This window comes from Lepisosteus platostomus, chromosome 3, assembly GCF_059453375.1.
Source record: "Lepisosteus platostomus isolate fLepPlt1 chromosome 3, fLepPlt1.hap1, whole genome shotgun sequence".
NCBI lineage: Eukaryota > Metazoa > Chordata > Actinopteri > Semionotiformes > Lepisosteidae > Lepisosteus > Lepisosteus platostomus.
This window is the reverse complement of record NC_142613.1, coordinates 14,214,425-14,230,520: the sequence shown is the minus strand read 5'-3', so window position 1 is coordinate 14,230,520 and position 16,096 is coordinate 14,214,425. Positions and strand designations below refer to the sequence as shown.

The 16,096-nt window shown below is 35.8% G+C and overlaps 1 protein-coding gene across 2 annotated transcripts in view; it reads right to left on the bottom strand.

Moving 5' to 3' along the window:
• Positions 1-13,060, bottom strand: part of LOC148674503 (uncharacterized) — a 30,746-nt gene extending 17,686 nt beyond the window's left edge. Inside the window, exons 1-8 of one of the 2 annotated variants that reach the window (XM_088624642.1) lie at positions 12,452-13,060; positions 12,316-12,351; positions 11,482-11,790; positions 10,658-10,975; positions 9,691-10,005; positions 8,299-8,343; positions 7,805-7,897; positions 5,740-7,022 (exon numbers count right to left, since the gene is read on the bottom strand). In XM_088624642.1, coding sequence (XP_088480768.1) covers positions 6,997-7,022; positions 7,805-7,897; positions 8,299-8,343; positions 9,691-10,005; positions 10,658-10,975; positions 11,482-11,790; positions 12,316-12,351; positions 12,452-12,479 — 1,170 coding nt within the window. In that variant the 5' untranslated portion in view covers positions 12,480-13,060 and the 3' untranslated portion in view covers positions 5,740-6,996. Of the gene's footprint in view, positions 7,023-7,804; positions 7,898-8,298; positions 8,344-9,690; positions 10,006-10,657; positions 10,976-11,481; positions 11,791-12,315; positions 12,352-12,451 lie in introns of those variants that run through there. The other variant, XM_088624643.1, reaches the window with a different exon arrangement.
• Positions 13,061-16,096: the final 3,036 nt, after the last annotated feature.

Here is a 16,096-nt window from a genome sequence, read left to right as displayed (position 1 = left end):
CATCATCTATCAACAATTACACAGGTTCTGTTTCCATATTGCGGATTTTGGTTACGTAATATTATTTTCTAGATTTCACGTTGTGAATATGATGGGATGTCTGATGGGATGTTTCTAAAAATCCATCCTCTGTAAAACGTCTTCTCTAGTTGTCCTGCATATGTATTCGCTAATGAAGCTGTGTGTTCTGAGCCTGGATCTCTACATTTCTGTATGAACCAGCTTAGAGGGCTAAAGACAGCTTGTGTTTAAATTGAGTGTAAGCCAATTTATGCTTCTAAAGTCATGGTCAGCATTTATTTTTGTTCTGTGCTGTAAACTTGTTTTGTGCCAAGTCACATTATTTTATAGCGTTTTTATAGCGTTATCAAATACGGTGTTACTGTAGTTTACTGAGTCCCATGTCACATGGTCTGTGATTGAAACCTGTAAAACCGGTTTAATTCGTCACAGCCAGCACTCTTCAGGTGTGAGGGTCTTCTGCTCAGAATGAAACGCTAAAATGTTTGTGTATATTCTAATGGTAGTGGGGGCGGGGTGTGTGGGAACAGGTTTGGTTGAAATTGCATTGGAGATCTATGTTCTTCACACCTGAAACATTTTCTCTGAAAGCATTTTCTTCGCAGTTTAACCGATCTTGTTACAGCATGTTACAGTTTACTATTATTAACCATATTAATTTTAAGTGCTTAATGTAAAATCTTGTAAAAATATATTTTCATTGTTCAAATATACATTAAGTCTGACTATCATATAATAAGTTAAATACAAAACTAAAGAAAAAATAGGGTTAAATATAATTCAAAATATTTTGCTAACAATGTTAACTGTTTATGAATAATAAAATGTATGAACTAAGGAGTAGGATGGCACAGTTGTTTGTTTCTTTTTCATAAATACAACAGTAGTACCTGATGTCTCAGTGGCTTTCAAAATTAAATTATGCATGCAAACCTGTGAACTAGAAAGATAACTAAGATATCCATCCATTATATTCCATAATATCCATGAAATATATGGCGCTGAAATACAGTATGTGTGACGCATAAAAGACACCAAGGGATTGGGTGAGCTCCCATCACAAAAAAAAAAACTGCGAACCTGCACTACAGCGACCATAGTACAGTATGGAGACCAAGGCGTTTTACGGGAAGAGACGGGGTGCTTCTGCCACCCCAGCTTCCAAAGAGCGAAGGGTAAGCAAATACAGCAGACTTCATCTGAAATACGCGATTACAGCGCATATTACAAGGTATTCTTGCCGTTTTGAATTTTAAATTCAATTATAATTATTTCTTCGTAGCCTGTTCTTCAAGAAAACACCGCACGGGCGAAACGATCTACCACCAGGACAGTAAAAAAGAAAGCGGTAAGACGGAAAAAAAGAAAAGTTTATTTTGACTTCTGTTCCGCGACTGATGAATACTACTGTGTGACTTTATTTCTTACATGAATTATGTTATTTTGCCACAGGCCGTGGGTCTCTGCTCTCGGCCACTGGCCAGGGTGCCAACCTGTAGAAGCAGCACCTGTATGGAGACATTTCGGCAGCAGCGGGAGCATTACGATGCATTACTGGGGAGGATTGGGAGGCTAGAGTTCCAGCAGTCAAACAGTTGAGCAGCTGTCTCCCGAAAAGTGCCTCTCCCCGCCGCGCAGGCTGCAATGCCTGGCGGAAGTTCTGCCCCCCGCAGAGCACACCATCCCGGCCTCTCAGTTCACCACCGCTCAGGAATCTGTTGATGCTGTCCCCGCCGGCTATCTCCCCCCAGGAAGCACAGCGGAATTCACAGATGCCAGTGGGACGAATAATTCTCCCAGATGTCCAACTGCTACCCATCACCCAGGAGATGGAGGGGGGGTTGTACTTGCAGTGCATCGGCATAGACGGGAAAGCAAGAGCCGACCGCTACGCCGCCCTCGTGTTTCGAAATCTTGTGACTTTTGAAATTTACTGGGGGTGGACCACGTCTGTAAATTTCGAAGGGTCCAGAGGCAAAAGTGCCTTGCCTTGCAATCTCCGGGAAACCATTAGTACGATGGTGAATCGGAGATTCTCAACCCTTGCTGCGTACGACTGGAAAAGAATTCGTGATCGGATCAACGAAATGCTTCGTAGGAGGAGGCGGTCTTTTCCTCTTGTCTAACAGTCTGTCCACAAACAAAACATTCCTGTTAGACAAGAGGAATTGAAAAAAAACAATTTTGTCAATGAAAACCGGTGTGTGTGTCTCTCCCTGCTGGATGTCCCTCTCACAAACTGCTGAATGAATAAAATAATTTTATTGAAAACGAGTTTGCGATTGTCTGGTCTTTAAATTCTTGAGATACGTGATTCCATATTATATTCCCTTTTAATCAAATTCTAAAAGTATGCTTGTTGACTCCGGTATTGCGTTAGTTAAAGACTTCGATGCTTAAAATGTTTAGGGAGAAATGGAATACTGGTGTGTATGTTTTCTTTAAAGTACCGAGACCAGCCATATACTGTATGTTTAAGTTCCAAAATTAATATCGTTTATGGGCTTCACACGCGTTGCAGTATGCTCAGGCACTAAGTAAAAGGAGATGCTTCGTATTGCTTGACTAATTTTAAAAACTTAGTTATAAATGCAGACGCTCCCTCGATGCGCTGCTCTGGTGCGTCGGCTCCTACACAGTGCCTGTCTGCCGTAAGCGTTACAATATACTAAATACTAAATACTAAAGCCAATACTGGCTCAATGGGCTTTGACGTGCTAATGCGTTGGTTTAACAGTCCGGGTGTGGCAGGCTTCCAATGTCAACTCGACTCGATTGGAAGACAATGAACGTATTTTAGCCCTAAATGAATTAATAGCAAACATGGTTTACATAAAATACATTTTTCCAAGAAAGTTTATAATAATACGATCTATAGTTGAAATCTGAGCCTACTTTAAAAATAAAGGAAAAGCATTTTCAGAGAGCAATCACGCTGTGTTTATGTAGAAAAAGTGATTAGGTTTATGAGCAATCTAATTACCTATTCGCTTAAAACGCTATATAAAATAAAGTTTATTTAGAGATGAATGATCAGTGTCGCAGTTTAAATAATGTGAGTCAGGAAACTAACACAGCGCCACCGGATTTAATAACGCAATAAAAACGCTATAAAATAATGTGACACAGTACAGCACAGTACAATAATACTGACCATGACTTTAGAAGCATAAATTACCTTACACTCAATTTAAACACAAGCTGTCTTTCTGTATGAACCTCTAAGCTGGTTCATACAGAAAATGTAGAAATGCATTAGCCTGATTATGATTAAAAAACACATAATTAAACACGCGTTTGCGATTTAAATCAGAACACGATTTAAATCAATATAAATGTTTATATTGTAACGCATACTGTCCAGCCTCCATTTCTCTATAAAAATTTACTGTTCCACACACACACACAATAGAAGCAGGAACCGCTGTCAGAAGGGAAGATATGTTCAAAATATCGCAAATATTGATCATGTTGCGATATTTTGAAATATAAAAGTCAATTGATTGTCCATAATATCGCTTACCTATTTTTTCGAAGAAATGTTTGTTAAAAGAAAAGTCCAGCACCAGCTGGATTCGAACACACAATCTGCCAGTTGGTAGTCACGCACCTAGACCAGTAGGCTACAAGACAGCTTGCATGATCAGGCAGGCGAAACAGCCCTACACAGCCCTGCCGCAGTACACGGATATAATCATACCGTTATTAAATTCTTTAGATACGCGATTCCATATTATATTCCCTTTTAATCAAATTCTAAAAGTATGCTTGTTGACTCCGGTATCACGTTAGTTAAAGACTTCGAAGCTTACAATGTTTAGGGAGAAATGGAATACTGGTGTGTACTTTTTTTCTTTAAAGTACCAAGACCAGCTATATACTGTATGTTTACGTTCCAAAATTAATATCGTTTATGGCCTTCACACGCGTTACAGTATGCTCCTATTCTTTTTATGCTCAGCTACTAAGATTTCCCTTCAGTGGTAAAATTCAATATCTACAACGGGCACAGTAAAGACGTTTACAGTAAGTCTTTCTACGACAGACCAACGGACCACGAGTGCCCCTGTCGGTCAACCAATCACGCACCTGCGGTACGTGTCTGTACCGCTCACTTTGAATGGCTGCATCTGTATAATAGTCCTCTAAAGTTATCCGGAACTCCTACCATATATGTATAATAGTCTTGTAAATTTATCCGTATAATAGAACTCCAACCATTTACGTATAATGAACATCTAATCATAGACGTATAATTGACGTATAACAATAGACGTATATTAGAATTTCATTCTAGACGAATTGCGGACCACATTTAGACGTCTAAGGTATGTGTTTAATAGACGTATATTATACGTCTTTTGCCCACTGGGGTCTTATCAACAGACTTATTGAGATACTTGTGAGTTTGCTCTTACATTTGTTAGAGTACAAAATGTACAGTTAGGGAGACTTTATCAAGTCATGGTGTATAGTGAAATTCCATTTCCGTGTAAACTGAGAGTTTTTGTGAGATGGTGGTTGTTAGCCTGGCAGTTTTAGCAATGGGATTAGTAAATTTCTTCCACAGAAGGGGAAAGATTTGTAAATGAAAGTGGATGACATCTGAAAATGCAAGGTAAAAATATCACATACTATAACTGATCTGCAGAAGTTTAGACCTGCACTTTGCATTACATTAATTATCCTAAACTCTCTACACAACTCTACTGATTAGCTGAGGCAGTTGTAGGTTTTAATTCAAAATGGGTATACATTTTAATTAAACTATATAATTAAACTAATTACATCTATTGAAATATAGCTAGCTGTTTAAATTAAACCAGTTAGCTAAAGAACAAATTCCACATACCACTTGCACTCATTGCACTAATAAACAATGGTAAATTACAGACTATGAACATAAATTCATAAAATTTAAAAGCATCACACAAAACCATTGCTACAGTGTGTATTATATAAAGGCATATATTATTACTGTATTAAAATCATTCATTATCAAAAGTTTTAAATTCTAAAAAAATTCTAAAACATTTAAAATAAGGTTATATTAGTGCTCACCTTAACTGATCATTACAGCATTCTGTTTATATTAAAAAATGTGATTATAAATGTTGAGATGCGTTGTCATCTCCTAGTCCCTAATCATGTTGAACTACTTTGATTCTTATGAAGAAATGTGTCACACATGAGTCTCAGAGGAATATTAACGCACTCAAGGTCCCCATTAATCCTATTTCCATTATTTCTTTTGGGAAATAATTCTCGCTTAACATCCATGTATTCCGATACACATTAAGGATGTTGTACTTGGAGCTCGGATTTCCTTTTTAGCTGTATTGGTGGCTGTATTCTAGCTGTATTGAGTGGTTATTTTATAAAACACCACAGTTGCATGCAGACACTTTGTGCATGCGCCTGCACCTCTACTTTTCCCAATCAGAATCCTAGCCCATGTACAGTAAATGTCAGTATCCCCGAGGAAACCAGGCAGATGTTTTGGGGAAATGTGGTGGAGCAAAATAAACAATTTTTAAATCCTTATTTATTGGGGTGTATATATCTGGGTGTGTGTATTGTTAAAATGTGTAAATGGGGGTTGAATATGATGCTCAGTAATGGGTAGAGTACCTATACATTTCTCTAAACAACACAGAAAAAAACTTTACTTATCATTAACAGAAAAAAGAACAACAATCATCTCTTATCCATTTAGCAATGATGTGAAAGTAAAGTTCTGTAGACCACATCCTTTACTACTTTACAGAGCTGTTGTGCTAGCAGACTGAAATAAGGTATAACTTTACTGCATGTTAGGTTTGCTTTTCTGTTGCTATTGTGTTTCTCCTTTTTAAGTGTCTCATAAAAAGCATTTATATGTACAATTTTGTTGTATTCCTCAAAACAAAATACACATGCCTTAGAACCAAAAAAAACATTTAAATTGGCAAGTTCTTTTCCAAACCGAAGAAAGTAATCCTGTTTTATCCGAAAGCGTCTGATTCATCAGAATGAACCACCTGGCATTTCAGATTGTTTAACATTTCTGTTTTCAGTGTGTGAGGATAAAAGGTTTGGCAAGATGGCAGCTCTTTCCTGATCTACATTCCTAAGAAAGCTGTGAGGTACCAGACCAGTTGCTAAAGTAAGTCAGGTGCTGGGATGATATGGTTGATGCCTCTAGAGAGTCATATACTGTATGGCATACTGTACATTATAGGCTCAGTCTATTAAAGTGCATGAGATATTAAATATTTTACGAATACTTTTATTGTACAAGATAATAAGTACATTTTCCAGGAGAATCACACAACTCCATCACAATTTTAAATGATAAAAAATGAGAGAAAAACATAAATTGGCCTCAGAGCTAATTAAAGAATAAATGACATTATTTATACATTACCGTCTAGAGGAATGAACATGAGAAACCAAACTATTTAACAGCAAGGCATTAGTTTAACAGATAAGAAAATTGCTGTATTTCTCTGTTCTTTTAAAATGTTTATCAATCAGAGTCGCTCCAGGGTTTCAGCCAGTAAAGGCATGTTACCATGTTGTCCAGGTTGAGTTTGAGAGTCCAGAAATCACTGAGAAGTGTCATTGTGCTGTTTCGACTGTGAGTCTTTAAGGTTTGGTAATCATATACTGTTGGAGTCGGGTGGGTTTGAGTCAGTCAGTCACAATATTGCAGTACTGTCATGGGAGGAAACACCACTCCTCCAGTTCTTCTGTAGGTGCTGTCCAAGTGGAAATTGCTTTTTGGGTTAATGAAGAAAATTAACTGGTGGTTACTTGAGTTTCTTGAACATTTAATATCCTTTATTCTATGATTCAGGAGAGAAAGTCTGCCAATAATACTTTCTTAGTTTGTTGAATCTCTGCATTTTCACAGTATGTGCACTGTGGTATACTGGGATATCTAATTGGACTCCTTTCTGTGACAATTTAATTAATTTCAGAGAGATGTAAAGCTCAAATGTCCCTCTGTACTGCAGCTTCTGTGGAAATGAACAGCAACACAAAAACACAGTGGAGATTTTCATTGTTAGTTATGCATTTGTTTTTCTTTTAAAATACTAGAATAGCTTATCATAATCTTGTTTTAATGCACAATATATTTCTTAAAGATAAATACATTCTTTGATTCTACCAATTTAATCAAAATTTGAATCTTTTATAAAAGAATGTATCAAAACATTGAAGGTTTAATGTGGAGGCCATTGTCATAAAATGGAGTTTAATTTCCTAAACCAGTATATTTACACATTTTTGTTTTGCAAGAACACGTATACAAGGCTTAAAGAAGCTGACTATTTCTCTCTGTATCTTTGTATCATTCTTTGTTTTCAATTTGAGCAAAAAATAACAGCACAATCAAATTTCATTCCTGTAGACATAGTTAATGCAGTTTTCTTCATCAGTGACCAAATTAATTGATTAAACATAACATGAGTGATTAAATTAAAGACAAATATTGGAATTGTGATAAGTATCCTATATAGCATAATTGATTTTTTGTTTGTTTCATGTTTTTTTTTATATTCTTAATTATATTACCAAAATAATTCCGTATATACTGTATACACAAATTAGAAAATGGATTTTAATAATTAAGGAAAAGTGACACTGGATAATATTAATTAAAATTAATTCAATCCTTTTGAGAAAAATGACACCTGTATAATAAAATACAAATTCAACAAAAAACAACTTAAAGGTGAGCTGAAACTGTGGCGTGAGAAGTCCTTGCATACTGCTAATGTAAGAAAGGCATACTCACTGTGCTTGAAATAAAGACAGCTCAAGACTGGTGTTGCCATCAGGGAAACTAATTCTCCAGCCGCTACCCAGACAAAAGTCTTAGAAAGTTGTCCTGAAGACATGGAAAGACCGAATTCATTAAAAGGAAACCAGAATTACAACTTACATACTGTAAAGCATCAGGATAGAAAAAAAACAGTGTGTACATACAATACATCACATGCTCTCATATATAAATATTTTTGTCAATTTTGAGGTTTCATATACAGTAGAGCCTGTCTGGTCATTTATTTCAACAAGCTGGTTATTTTGTTTTCTGTGATGTGTGGTGGTATTATTGTTACATACTGTAGTTGAAAATAAACTGCAAGAACAAATTGATTAGATTAACATTTACAAAGTAATGAAGCTCTGGGTCAGGGAACCATTAAATACCACAGCTTGGTTTCCCCCCTCTTTCACTGAACTCCACAGAAGATTACTCCAACCTCTTTTTGAAGAATGCAAACTCACCAGGCCCATTTGGCTCAGTATCAGTGATATTTGACTTAGGAAGACCTTGAAGTAAAAAGAAAGACATTTGCAGTTTTTGATACTAACCTACTATGTACTTTCTTTTACCTATGATTTTTGTTGAAAGCTATATATATGTAAATATTTAAATTTATTTACCTTACTACAGAGCAATAGCAGTCTAGCTTAGCTAGTCTGTAGTTGTAGGTTTTAGCTAGAGTGGGTTTGCAGGTTAAGACCATTTCCTTCTGTCTCCCAAAAAGCTCAGTTCCAACAGCTATCCAACCTTTCGCCATCATATGTCTGGTACAAGATTGGCATCTGACTCATTCTTGTTCTTTAATAACAGGATATATACTCTTGGATCCGTCTCCAAATGGTTAATCCTTTTCCACTTCTAATGGTTTGGGAGACTCTGTCTCTACTCACCAGTCTTTGCCTGCTTGCATCCCCAGAACTAATCAACTGACAAAAATTTGACCTGTCTTTCTAACCCTAACAACCGAGCCAGCATTTGCAATTCCCTGTACTCCTGATGTAAAGTGATTGTGACTTTTAAGAGGGGGCATGATTGGTTGTGTAGATTCTAATAGTAAAATATCATTTTGTTTTTGAACATACGATTGTGTCTCATACTCAGTTCAAACTACGGTATGTCTATGTAATGTATTGATCAATATATTAATTTTAGGTGGGTATCTGCATCAACATGCGTGAGCTGCAAAGGAACAATTAATAGGTTTATTCCATTATTTTATTCCATGAGCTCACACCTGAAGAAGGCTCCACAGCTGAAACGTTGTGTTTGCTTTCTTCTCTTTTCAGCATGGAATAAACCTTTACTTTTTCCTATATTAATTTTAACCATACCCAGTAGTGCTTGTGGTTCCTGTTGCAAGTACACCATTTTTCTCCAAATCTGAGAAATGTGTCATATTTTTAATGATTCTGTTCTAACAATTCTGTTCACAATTCATTAATGATGACAAGTTATGAATAGATAGTACATATTTGCTGGGAAAATTAGACAAAAATACAGGAATAAAAAGAAAAATCTGTAGTATGGGAAATGCAGAGCAGTAGTGATTCTGAAAAGTTTGGAAACACAGTGAGCTGGGAAGCCTTAGAGAGCAGAAGGTTCTCCATTACTCTTCACTGAAATCTGTGACTCATGAATGTACAGTAGTAACAGTCAAATTTCTTCTCTTTTCACTAGTGTCTCTTGCCCGGAAGACATGTTATGGTATGTGTTTGAACCACTGCTGGTATTTAAAGAAAAATTCCAGTTTAAATTCTTCATAATCTTTTACATTTCTTTCATCTATTGAATATGAATTGTACAGTGCATGCTTAGTATATGTAAGAAAAAGAATATACTGCTCTGTTTCTTACCTTCTACCTCAACTGTGATGCTCTTACTGCGTTGTGAAGTTGATGTTTGTCCCAGTGTACCTAGTTCAACAGCACAACTCAGAACAACCTCAGTTCTGTTCCCAGTCCCTCTCTGTCCCAGCTGCTCCTTCCCAGACAGAGTGAGGAAACAGACTTTATACTGCTCCCTGAATGGCACTGATTTGAAAGGAGCTTCGCTCTCATCAGTGTAGAAATGGCAATGTGTTCCTCTCTCAGCTTCACAACGAATTGTAGTGTTCTGGTCTGCGTTGATACGTTTCAGATCCATATCAATTCTAAGACGTCCAAACTTGGCTGCGGGAATAAAAATGGATGTATCTCATTAATCAGGATAAGAAATAAAAAGGGAGGAAAGGAGAAAGAAAACGTGATTTTAAACAATGTCACTTGCTTGAGTGGGAAGAATCATTATCCAATCACTATGTATTTCTGTGATTTTCAACATTAGTTACAATTGGAAATTGATTGGCAAAACTTTGCTCAACTGTTCAGAGCTGTTTATCAGATTTATCCAGAAGTTTCTGGAGTAATTAATTAACTGAAAAAATACAGCAATTCAGGCAGGAGACCTTATCAGTAGTTTCTAATCAGCTGCTGAAGCCTGGTCAGAGGCAAAATTACATGGAAATGTAATGTAATATGTAATATGTAAACATAATTAGTACTTTTGAATTTTTGGATTAATACATATGCTTTATTTCTTTATTTCTAATTTAATGAGTAATGTATATAATATATTAGGTAATGAATATAATCTACCATTCAGAAAAATGTACTTTCCCTTTGGAAAGATTATGGTCATCATTAAAAATGGATTACTACATCTTTCCCTGTTTTAAATTAAGATAATATTGCCATATTACTTCCTATTTATACCTGTATTATCTGATGTATACATTATATAAGCAAAAATAAATTAAGAAGGAATTAATTTGGCTGCACTTACCCTCCACCTTGATTCTGATCTTCTCACTGTGAGATGAAGTAATCATTTGCCCCTCACTTTCAAGCTCAACAGCACAGCTCAGACTGACCTCTGTACTGATCCCAGTACCTTTCTCTTCCTGCAGTTCCTTCCCAGAAACCCTGAGGACACACACTTTATACTCTTCCCTGAAGGTCTCAGATCTGATATGGTTTGGATTCTGATCAATGTAGAAGTAGCAGCGTGTTCCTCTCTCAGCTCCGCAGCGAAGTTTAACATAGTCCTCTTCATCAATGTGCTTGCGCTCTACTTGAATATGAACCTTTCCAACGCTAAGTGCTGGTAAATTATATGAAATTTGTCTCATTAATAACCCTTATTTTTATAATAGATACAGTCTAAATCACAATTCTTTAATCCTTTACTTTAGACAAGCTACATTACACTGTCATGCATCCTTCATAAATATTATATACAGTTTCATGATATAACAAGATGCATGATTCTGTATAACCATTTGTCCAGGTTACATTTGAGGCCTGCAATTATTCATGTTTCATGAACGGTACAGTCTAAAGCACAATTTTCAGTACTTTACGGAGTGGAGCAACATAACACTGTAATATGTCTTTCGTAAACACTAAGAAACATTATATAACAGGAGACACCATTTTTATATCTAGATTACATTAGAGGAATGCAATTATACATAACAATTAATACTAAGACTTTTTCACCTAAAAAATAAGAGCACAGCTCCATGTAAAAACAGTAGTTGATGAAAGAATAATTCTAACCAAACACTTTACAGTGTCATTTTAGAAATATCAATGAAGATGACTTACCAACAACCTCTATTTTTTTTATTTCACTCTGCTCTGAGGTAACTGCTTGCCCATCCATCATCAGCTCAACAGCACAACTAAGAAGCACTTCAGTTTTATCCTGAACAGCTGTCTTTCCCAGTAGGTCTCTCCCAGTTATAGAGAACTGACAGGTTTGATACTTGTATGGTGCTGATCTCAAAGGAACTGGGCTCTGATCAGTGTAAAGGTGGCACTGTGTTCCCCTCTTAGCTTCACAGCGAATGTAGACACTTTCCAGCAAATTGATAGATTCTGGTTGCACCTCAAGAATGGGCTGTGAGAGTGAAACTGTTGAAAACAAAAATGTTTTATCATCTGTCATGTTATTCATGGAACCCTGATAGAGTTCAGGCACACAAAGACAATATGTGAAGAAAAGAAAGGAGATCTCAACTTCAGGATTTCATCAATCGATAGTGAAATTGAACAAAAATATCTGTTATTAAGTAAAGAAAACATTTGATGATGTTCTCTTCTGTGCACCTGACCTTTCACTACATTTTAAAGTATTTTTTAACAAAATAAAAGTTTAGTAGAAAAATAAACACATTTATGTTCATATTTTTTCCTTACGTTACAGAAAATTCTATTTCTTTAACATATATTTTGCATATACAGCACATACTGTAAGTGTGTGTGTCAATATTCATTACTTCTACAGGAGTCTTAAAGTACTGTGACCGTACAACTTTTTTTGGAATTCTATTCAACATTTTGAAGAATTGTCTGTATTGTCTTTTAACTACAAACTGTGTTCATACATATTTACATCTAAAAAAAATAAATTAATAACTAATCAAATTAATAGCCTACCTGCACAACTTGGTCCAGTTTCAAACCCAGCTATAACTAAATGAAACAGAACAGCATATTTACTTGTAGCAATCCCAAAATTATAGAATGCTTGAAAATAAATTAATGCAAAAAAATCTCATTAAATTTTACTCACACATGGTAAGAAATGATGTGAAAAGCATTTTGATTCTTCAGGGTCTAAGCTTGTGATGTTTGGACTTTTTAAAAGATCTAGAACTTGACATGTGGAACTTCACATCGATACAGGAAACAAAAAAGGTATGGCTTTGTGATGATGTTTAAATAGTCTCACTTGGTCTTTTTTTATCAAACCTAAATAACTTGAAGAAGAATAAACCACAATTTAGAAATTAGAAAAAAAGCAACGTACTGTATTTAAGTACTTTAGTTCAGCATAATTAAACTTTTATCCTTAAACATAACAATATTAATAGTGATTAATATTGATTCTGTATTCAACTCCTTATGTTTTCAAATAATTCCACAAATAGTCCCACATTTCTAAACATTAAATCATGTTTTTTATTGGAGATTTTTCAACGTTTCTCTTACTTTACAAATACACATCCTTCACATCCTTTATTACTTTCACAGAGACTTTTTCAAAATGTCGTCTTTGGTCCTCGCACATACAGTAGATCATCATTGTTCACTGAAAATATCTTAAAACTTCGATGCCTGATCTGAAGCCTTTCAACACACTGTAAGTACATTAACTGTTACAAAAAAAACAACATCTAAGTGTAATTGAACAAAGAAAATAAATGTTTAGAAATGAATGTTTTTGCTAATATACTACACTGTCAACATTTGTTTTAGTTTACTTAGTAAAATAAAGTTAGTTTATCTTAGTAAAGTTACAAAATACAGTAGAAAGATTGTTGAAAAATGTATTTTACCTTGATGCTTTATCGCAGATTTAGATACAGTCTAAATCACAGTTCTTTAATCCTTTACTTTCTATAATTTACAGAGTTTGCAAATTCAGCTCTAAAAATAAGGGATTTTTCATGTTAGTACCACTGTGCATTTTACAATATTTTGAATGAATTCATAACAACACTCTAGGGAAGTAGTGTTTTTTTCCTTTTTTTGAAATGGTAAAGCATGGAAATAAAATTTCCCTCATATTATGAGACTATGAAATTAGTCTGAGTTTCTAGGTTCACTGTTTCCATTACCAGGGAGGTGTGATGGCTGGACAGTTTCTCTTTTTGGAAATTACAGGCATTGCAGCAAGCAAAATGCAAACTTGAAAATTCTATTTTTATTTATTTGCATCTGAACAGAAATGCTGTATTTTATACATACAGTACAGTATATGGATTATTAGTAATTGATACATCATATACTTCATCAAATATTCTTATGAGTCTGCATTTGTGTATGAAATAACATGACTAATGGGAAAACACTTGTGAAAAGATATTAAAAGCAAGTTTTCAGTTGCATTACTGGGGTTTGGCCTTGCTGTTTAAGTTAGCCCTTCCCATTAAGGTACCCAGTGCATCCCTTCTCTGTTCAAAGGCCAACCTTGGGTGGAGGAAGGGGTGTAGGGGATGAGGTTGCTGTAGTTCTCATATTGCTGTAAAAAAAGAAGTGAACTCAAAATGAGTGAATATGTGCATCAGAACTTTGGCTGTGTTTACCTTTTAACTATTAAATAACTGCAAGGTATTTCATAATCACCTTAGGAAATATAACCTAAATATAAAATTAACCTTATGACATGTCAATGTAGGACACATGCGAAAGCTAATTGTGGCATGAATGTTTTGGAGTGTTTGCTGTTGGATTTCGATGGAACATAGTTGCTCTTTACCTAAACTAGTACCCTGTTTAATTAAAAATCATCTTCAGGATTTCTTAGCCTACCAGCCGACACTAAGATGGGGATACATAATGAACAAGACTCCAGCCTCTTGCAGGGCACCATTTGGAGACAACAGTTACCTGGTCACCAGTTCTGTAGACATGCAAAAAGGGAACATGGGACAATATGAGGAAGCCAGTGCATCCTGTTCACATGAAAGTAAGGAGAACATGCAAACTCCACACAGCAGGCCTTCAAACCCAGCAGCTGTCAGGCAGCACAGCTAACTTACTTGCCACTGTATTGCATTGTTCTCAAAGTGATATTAATAATGATCTGAACTTCTGGGTTAATAAACCCCACACACTTCCTTTGACCAACTCACATCTTTCTCTGTTCTTTTTGGTTGTCTTTTGCTCTGCCAAGCATATAGACAAAATATTATTTTATTCAATAAGTGAACCTCAATATGTGCCACTCCAGTTTGCAAACTTATGTTATTTGTCTGTGATACAACTAATAGTTAAACACATAATCCCAGTGTAGTAAGAATACACTTTCTTGTTCAGTTTAAAATAAGAGTTATTCATATCTGTATTCACTGGGGAACTTTTTATTATTTTTAAAATTATTTTTTCCTAAAGACATGAAAATTGTTCATGTACAGTAGACAATACAGTAAATATGCACTGATCTGTTATTCAAAGAAAGGACGTAATCCTAGAAGACCTTTTACTGGAAATTTCCTTCTCTCAGATTCAGCTAAGAACACTGTAGATGAGTCTACAGTCCTATGCAATCATTTTTCTAAATATTTTCCATCTAAAATTGATATTAGACTATGTGTTGTGATTTCACTGCTGGGAATCTGAGGTGTGGTTGGAAATAAGAGACTTCTGGATTGGCTATTCCATACAGTAGCTTGACCTTCATGAATTGATTGTAAAAAGTGGGAGGGGTTTCAGCAATAAAAGGCTAACTCCGTGTTCAGGTCCAGCACTTCTGTGACAGAGCTCTAAGAAGGCTGATTGGCTAGTTCCTTGCTGATGTCCAGTCTTTATTGTTCATTTAAAGCTTTGTTAGCTCAGTATGTGATATGTGTGTAGGATTTACCATCTTAGCTTGGGCTTTTTTGAAATTCAGAAACCCCTGTGCTGTAAGTTAAAATTCTTTTTATAATAATAGTTTCTTTAATAGCCCTATACAATTTCTTGCATTAGGAATGCATCTTTTTGCATACCCCAGCTTTTCTCCATGGAGACACAGACAGAGACAGGGAGAGAAGCTTGGGGTCAGAGCGCAGGGTCTGCCATTGTACGGTGCCCCTGGAGCAGTTAGGGTTAAGGGCCTTGCTCAGGGGCTCAATGGAGTAGGATTCCTCTGCCAGCCACAGGATTTGAACCAGCAACCTTCCAGTCACAGGCGCAGATCCTTAGCCACAGAGCCACCGCTCCGCCCTTAAATGTTATTGGTGTCGTCTAACATCCGTCTAACATCCAAGCTAAGCAGAAGAGGCCTGTGACATCTACACAAGTTCAAAGCCTGTCCATTTTGCACCTGGCCGTTAAAACCATTAATAGTAAAATTAATACTCTGTCATTAGTTTTATTACCGTTGCCCTGTATTGCACTTATTATTATGGCCTTTATTCTTTTGACAGATTGGCCATCTTTGCACTTTGCACCACTAGACAAATGCTTCACTGGTTTCAATTAATTTACAGATCTCTAATTGGGAAAATAATTTCCTGTTTCAACAATTTATTCTCTCTACCGCCCTACAATTTAAGATGTAGTACTTTAACAGAATTAACCTACAAACAGCAACAGTGATCTCCAGTCACAAATCATTTTAATTTGCCACTGTCAGTGACAGCTCCAATTTGCAGAGTGAGCTAAAACTAGAAACCTTCATATGCGAGGGTGCTTTCAGTTCCATATTAACTTTGTTTCTGCCCTACACTGC